General features: G+C 46.3%; 1 protein-coding gene across 1 annotated transcript; it reads right to left on the bottom strand.

Moving 5' to 3' along the window:
- Nucleotides 1-574: 574 nt before the first annotated feature.
- On the bottom strand, nt 575-6,709 carry LOC116933839. Its single transcript, XM_032941529.2, has one exon. The coding sequence runs from the start codon at nt 6,707-6,709 to the stop codon at nt 575-577; it is 6,135 nt and encodes a 2,044-aa protein (XP_032797420.2).
- Nucleotides 6,710-7,764: the final 1,055 nt, after the last annotated feature.

The raw sequence follows: 7,764 nt of genomic DNA on the forward strand, positions 1-7,764 counted from the left end.
ATCTTCTCGTGAAAACAGTTCCCCCAAAACTTTTACTATTGGTTGAGTAAAGGTTTTGATCATGTCTATTTCTTTTGCGGTAGGGGTTTTTCTGTTAATTTTTCCTTTGGGTTGAATCTCGAAGTCTCACCTTCCTCGGAAGTATCGTGGTCAACTCCCATGATTTTAAAATTTGGTTTCTGTTTGTTACGAAGTTTGTTCTGTTTCTGCAATAGGTCTATTGTTTTATTCTGGGACTCTATTGTGTTAGACCTCCATGCCTTCACTGCATCGAATAATTAAACTTAAATGAGACAAAGATGGTGCTAAACACGGGAGTTTACTTGGAACACGATTAAAGCTTGTATTCCTAGTTTTGCCACACTTTTGAAAGGTTTAAACTGAATGGGGTCGGGTGCCAACCGACTAGAGAACAGTTGGTTGCTACGATAAGAGACACACGTCTCGAAGGTAGCGTTGTTTTAGCGTAACTGCCTGAACAAAAAACAAAAAAGGGGTTGAGAAAAAAAAGGACAATGAAAAGATGGGAGGAAGGGACACTTCTTTGTCCGCGATGCGTTGCCAAACGTTGTTTTTAGACGTCTCGCACATTGCCGGCCCTGTTTCCGTCCTCGGAAACATCTTGCTCGTCCTCTTCTAAAAGGCAAAGTTTGTGGACCGGACGGGTGTAGAGATGAGTGGTACATTTGACGTCTGAAGGCCGGCTTCCACGCTTGGATGGGTTGGGTACGACTCGAAAGACTTTGACGTCGGCGGATCGGACGACTCCGTCGGGACCTTGATGGACATTGAAGACGCGACCAATGGGCCATGATCCGCGAGGGGAATTCGGTGTAACGACGAGAACTAAGTCGTTGACAGCGAGGTTTCGCCGTGAACGAAGCCATTTTCTCCTTTCGATGAGGTTGGGGACATACTCTCGGAGCCACCTGTTCCAAAAATGTGTGATTAACTCCTGAGCTTGTTCGTAACGCCTTCTGCTGGATGTTGTGGAACCAGGAGAAGAATCTAGATGGCACCCCGGATGAGCACGCAACAGTAAAAAATGATTCGGTGTGATGGCCTCAAAGTCATTGGGATCGACGCTGACGTGGGTCAACGGACGGGAATTTATGAGGGCTTCAGCTCCAACAATTGCCGTGACGAGGACGTCTTCGGTAACGGACCGATCGTTCAAAATCCCTCGAAGGGCGGTTTTAGCAGATTTGATCAGTCGCTCCCACGAGCCACCAAAATGGGGAGCTACGGGCGGACTGAATCTCCATTCGATAGGTTGATTTTTCAATTTCTCTATCTTACGCACCAAGTCAGCTTCATTCCAGCGGGAAAGGATGCGATTGATCTCCTGCTCACCGGCGACCAGATTTGTGCCGTTGTCACTGTAGCAAAGTTGAGGGAGGCCACGACGGTCAGCAAAACGTGAGAAAGCGTTTATGAAAGAGTCCATATCCAGGGAATCTGCAACTTCGAGATGTACAGCTCGACAGTCTAGGCATGTGAACATGACGCCATAGCGTTTGACAGATCTTCTCAAGATTACTACTGGCAACGGGCCAAAAAAGTCGATGCCGACATTAGTAAAAGGGGGAAGATGTGTTTTGAGACGGCTAGCTGGAAGTGGTCCCATAAGGGGTGGCGCTGGTTGACTGCGACGGAGCTTGCAGGTGAAGCAATTGCGGATTACCCGATTTATGGAGGCCCGAGGATGGAGGACGTGATATTTTTCCCGAAGTGCGTGAAGCGTAGGCTCTGTTGTTGCATGGATAAGAAGTTCGTGCATGTCGGTGATGACCATTATTGAAAGTTGGCTGTCGGAGGACAACACAATTGGATGTTTGGTGTCTTCCGGAAGAGACGCGTGCTGGAGCCTTCCACCAACCCGGATAACTCCGTGGGGATCCAAGAATGGTGTGAGATTGGCTAGTGAAGACGCTGTTGAGACCGGCCGTCCTTTGATCAAACATAAGAACTCGTTGTCGAAGAAATGGCGTTGATCGACGCGGATTATATAGCGAAGAGCATCACGGAGTTCAGGAGCTTTGACATAAGGAGCGCATTGTCGATTTTTAGGATTGATTTGGCGATTGTTAACGAACCGAAGTAGCCATGCGACGATCCGCTTCAACTTGTGCAGATTTGATGAGTTTTGGATTAGGTTGAAGACGGGGTGGTCGTTGGTGACCTGAATGTGGCCGACCCATTTTGCCGGTGACACCTCAGGATCGTCTGATGATGGCTCAACGATAACACCAGTTGAAGGCCATGAAGATGGTGGTAAGGCGAGGAAGTCTGGGCCGCGGAACCATCTGTGTTGAGTTGTAAGATGAGTAGCGGGAATACCCCTGGAACAATCGTCGGCTGGATTCATTTCGCCTGGGACGTGGCGCCACTGGGAAGCGGCACTGCTATCGAGAATTTCGGTAATCCGGTGAGCGACGAACGCATGATATTTGCATGACTTTGAGTGGATCCATTGTAGTACCGTTTGAGAATCACACCAATAGATTACTTGTGATGCAATGGGTCCAAGCTCGTTGACGGCTGAGTCACATAATCGAACGCCAAGTACTGCACCTTGTAGCTCCAAACGTGGAATAGACAACTGGCGTAACGGGGAGACTCTTGCTTTTGCGAGAAGAAGATTGAGACGGAAGGTTCCGTTTGCATATTTGGCTCGCAGGTAGACACACGCACCGTAACCGAGCTCAGATGCGTCAGAAAAAACGTGAAGCTCAAAATATTGGGGTTTTTCTTGTAACCGGAAGCAGCGCGGAATCGTGATGGAAGCGATTGATGAAAGGTCTTTTGCCCATGCCGTCCAAATGTCTAACAAAGTAGGAGGCAGTGGATCGTCCCAATCCGCACCGGATCGCCAAATGTCTTGAAGCAATATTTTAGCTGTCATTACAACTGGAGAGAGAAATCCGAGCGGATCGAAGACGGAGGCTACTTCTTGGAGCACCTCACGTTTAGTTTTGGCTTGGATTTTGATCGAAGATTTAAAGTTGAATGAATCGTTTTGACAATTCCAGAGTAGTCCAAGAGTCCGTTCGATTGGGAGTTTGTCAGCATCCAGATCGAGTGATCGCGAGAGATCGGAGTGATCGACGGCGGCCAAAACAGATCGAGAGGATGAGAGCCATTGGACCATGTTAAAACCACCACACTTTAACAATGCTGACACGTCGCGTAATCTTGCGATGGCTTCTCCTTCTGTCTCTGTTGAGTCCAAATAATTATCCACGTACATGTTCTTGAATACAGCGTCGGCTACGCCGGGAAAGCGGCTGCCGAAGTCTTCTGCTGTTTTTCGCAGGGCGTAGATGCAGCTGGTTGGAGACGATACGGCACCAAAGACATGAACTGTCATTTGATATTCTTTCGGTTCTCCTGCGTCGCTCCAAAAAAAACGAAAGAGAGATTGTTGCTCTTTTGGAACAAGAACTTGATGGTACATCTTCTCGATGTCGCCGGAGATTGGGACGGGAAGTTGCCGGAAGCGAAGAAGGACACCAATGAGACTCGTTAGAAGATCGGGGCCTTTGTACAGTTTTTCGTTCAGCGATGTTCCTTTGTGACGAGCGGATGGATTAAACACGACGCGAACTTTATCCGGTTTGTTTGGGTTTGTCACGCCATGATGCGGAAGGTACCAGGTGGCGCCTTTGCAGTTGGAGTTGTTAACGTCCACCACTTTTGCGTGTCCAAGGGAGATGTATTCATTCATTACACGGGAATATCTTTCGGCGAAAGCTGGATCACGGACAAAACGTTTCTGCAGCGAGTTGAAATGTCGGGCGGCGACTTCACGATTATTCGGAATATTGATTTGTGGGTTGCGCAACATTAACCCGACTTCGTACCTTTCTCCAGTATGACGCGTCGTCTGCTCGAGAATTTTCAATGCTGCTCTGTCGTCTGTTGATAAAGGCAAAGTTGTTGAAGGACGAACACCGAAACTTTCCGTGAGCCAGAATTGATTGACGAGGTCGTGAAGAAACTGATCCGTGAGTTGATGGCTGGTAGAGAGCATGTTGATGTGAAGAGTTGGATGCAAAGCGGCGGTTGCCACTGGTCCAGTTACACACCATCCGAAATGAGTCTTGATTGCATCTGGGGCGTCAGCTCCGTCGGCTGGATAACGGGAATCGAGTACGTCGTGAACGCGGAGCACATCACGTCCTAAAAGAACGCCTATTTCACTTCTATCTACGTTGATTGGTTCGATGTCACGGAGATGCGCCCATCGATGTTTGACTACCGACCAATTTAGGCTAGTGTTGTGAATTTGTAGACGCGGGACTGTATACGCAGACTTGACTTCAAAGGAGCGACTGGAATCAGCGGTGAGAATGTTGAAAGATACACATTTTACTTTAATCTTTGGATCGTTTCCGTGAAAGGTCGCTAAAGGTGATGACTGTGTAGGACCATCGAGTTTGAGTTTTTTTGATATTTTGTCGAGAATCAATGATGCTTGGCTTCCCTGATCCAAGATGCCTACTGTTTGGACATGCACTCCGTTAGCTTCAATGATGACTGGAACTGTCAGTAGCAGGGTCGTGGTTGAATCTCCTTCGACGGTGTGCGTTCCTACGCCCTTTTTGGTTGTGTTTTTATTTTCCGATGCCTCGGATTTATGTTCCTTGAGTGCCTTTCCCTCATTTTTAAATGACACACTCAGGTTTGGGGCACCGTGAAGAAGTGGGTGGTGATGGGCAGTACATTCTTGAACGTTGCACTTGGTTTTGTTGAAACAGTCTTTCGTCCAGTGACCTTTGGTTAGGCAGCGTAGACAGCAGTTGTAGTCCTTGATGATCTTTATCCTTTCTTCTAAAGACAAAGATGTGAAGCTTGTACACGATGAAAGTCGGTGGTCTCCTCTGCACAAGAGACACGTCAAGGTTTTGTTTACATCGTGATGTTTGACTGCTGTTGAGACTGCAGCGGATGCTTTTTTTTCGATTATGTTGATTGTAGGAGGATGCTTTGTCTTTTGGTCCGTTTGCTGCCGGCCCGGCTTTAGGATGCTTTTGTTGGGCGGGGACGATGATGCTGTTGACACTAAACAATGTTTGGCCATCATTTCTCCTTTGACTATTACGTGAATCCAATTTGAGAAGTCTTGAAGGGTTAGGCAGACAGGATGACTCTTGACTATCTTCCTCCCCCACCTGCTTTGTAATTCCACTGGAAGCTTTGCCAAAATGAGCTCGAGCAAGCCCGACGCTTTCAGCTCGTGCTCGTAGCCTCCGTTTTTTGAAGAAGATACTGCTCCGTTGAGGGTTTGCGAAAACTTGAGCAGTGTCTTGTAGTCGTTGTTGTTCACTTTCGGCAACTCGATCAGAGATTGGATGTATGCTCTTGATACAATTTGAGGATGTCCATACGTACTTTCGAGCTCGGTCAAAGCTTCACTGTACAAAGCCGAGCTGCTGAGTGAGTCACCCAGTCCATTTCGGATTTCTTCTGATAGAGATCGCTTGAGTAACGCCATTTTTTCTGTTGCAGACAAGCTGCTGTCAGAGTGAACCAAATCTCTAAAAATTGCAATGAAGTCGGGCCATTTTTTCGGATCGCCGTCGTAGGGTTTTAAATCTAATTTCGGGAGACGAAAAACTGATCTTGGGTTGCGGTTAAAATCGACGGAATGTGCTGTTGACGACCTTAAGTTGTCGTTGTGGGCTGTCCATTGTTTGAAATTGACTCGTTCATTTTCAGGTTGACGTATTGTCATCTGATTGGTTGTAAATAAATCTTCACCGTAAACTGTTCCGGGCCTCCTGGTTGTATCGAATTGCGGAGGCTGAAAGGATTGGGCGTACGATGGGTTTGAGGAAATGCTGACAATTTTTTTTTCCTGTTCATGAATCACTTGGTGTAATTTTTGGTCGTTTTCGCGCCTCTCTTTTTGTTCTTGCCTCAGCAATCGATCTTTTTCTTGGACAGCTTCGAACAGCTCTTTTTGTTTTTGTTTTTCTATCTCCAGCGCGGTTTTGATTTTGTTGTTTTCTTCAGCTAATTCTTTAGCATGTTTTTCGGCTTCGTGATTAGCTTTCGTGTTTATGATGGACTGACGACTTCTTTCATCTTCGACGGCTTGTAAAATTTTTTCTTCTTCGTCTAGTTTCATTTGTTGGATCTGCTTCTCTAATTTTTGTCGCTGACTTTTTTCCACTTCCAAAGCTTTTGAGAACTGCGTCGAGATTGAACTTGATGGTGATGGTGATGCCGATTGCCGGCTTGCTGGACGATTAGGCTGCAGTGAATGGATAGTAGCGTTCGACTGGCTGGATGCTATGGATGCCGGACGGGATGACCTTGCCAAATAATCTTCGATTATGGAAAGTATTATTTTTGAATTCCAGTCGAGTTCTTCCGACCATTGCTTGTCACGTTCATCTTCATCTCCTTTTGATTTACAATATTGCTCTTGGATTGAAAAGCAGTCGTCGATAAGCGCGCAGAAATCTTTCTTCATGTACTTGAGTTCGGTGCGACTTCCTTTATCTTGCACGTGTTTGGAGATCTTGTTTGCAAGTTTGGTCGCACGAGTTTTTTCGATGGTTCTTGCTTGTTTCAGCGCCCTCGGGTCGTTCAATGGTGGGTATTGGTCGGTGTATTCCGTTTGCACGTCTCGAACTTGACTTTGTGGACGTGCGATGTGGCTTTCTGCTCTAGGCGATGAAATATTGTTGGTTGTCGACATTTTTTTTTTTTTTTACAAAAACAAGCCCAACAAGAAGCTAGCCCAATGGACCACGAGGGATCTAGGACTTGGCTCTTAGGACCGTATTTTTTAAGAGGTGGGATGCAAAACTTGATTTTGCTCTTTATTAGTATTGACTAATTCCTCTTTAGATTGAGCAGGTGACTGCTCTTTTTGCTGTTTTTTAGCCGCTTCTTTTGATGCTCGTTCGGCCAAAATAGCTTGCAACAATCTTTCTGCTTCTTGAGTGGCCGCGACAACTGCGGCTTGTCTCTCTTCCTGAATTCGTTGATGGCCAATCTCTCTTTGACGTATCTGCTCGACTCGCTGTTGACGTCGTAATATTCTTCTTTGCTCATGAACAGCAGCCTGGATGGCGCGTGATATCCGGCTGTTGCGGCGTCGAGGCAGTTTGGAAACGTAATGGCCACGTGGGCGTCGAGAAAGAAAGGTGGGTGTGTAACACTATAACTACCGCGTGGGCGATTCTACGAGAAAAAATTTACTCGGACTGCTGACGAGCGGTCTGTGGGCCTGTGAAATCTCACTAGATGTGGGGAGAGCTTTTAACAATGCGGTCGTGGGCAGAGAGAGTATGAAATTGTCGTCTGCTACTACCTGGCTTCCCCCTTGTATCCCTAAATGGATTCTGCCGTTTCTACTGAATTTACTTCGCAAACAACTTTAGGCAATATGCTAGCTAGACAAAATTGCCAATTTGGGTTTAGATTACAAAGGATCAATTAGAAAATGAGTTTAAAAGAGATTGGGTGGTTTTGCTTTTTTTTTTTTTACTTGCCACTTAAGGTTTTCCCTTCTATTTTTAGACCCTGAAATAAGTTTTCACAGGGAGATTGTCTACCTGTTCAGATGTCAAAGATATGAATGGATAACTTGAACGGTTGGTGACGCCATGCGCTTGGTCGTCAGCCTATTTCAAAGGATCGGGGAAAAACTTGTACGCGTTCTAACGCAAGGTCGTTGCACGACAGGTAAAGACTTTACTTTAGACGAGTACAAAAAATTCAAGGCTCGTAAATGAGTTTAGTTTTTTC

The sequence above is a fragment of the Daphnia magna genome, unplaced genomic scaffold, assembly GCF_020631705.1.
Source record: "Daphnia magna isolate NIES unplaced genomic scaffold, ASM2063170v1.1 Dm_contigs127, whole genome shotgun sequence".
Classification (NCBI taxonomy): domain Eukaryota; kingdom Metazoa; phylum Arthropoda; class Branchiopoda; order Diplostraca; family Daphniidae; genus Daphnia; species Daphnia magna.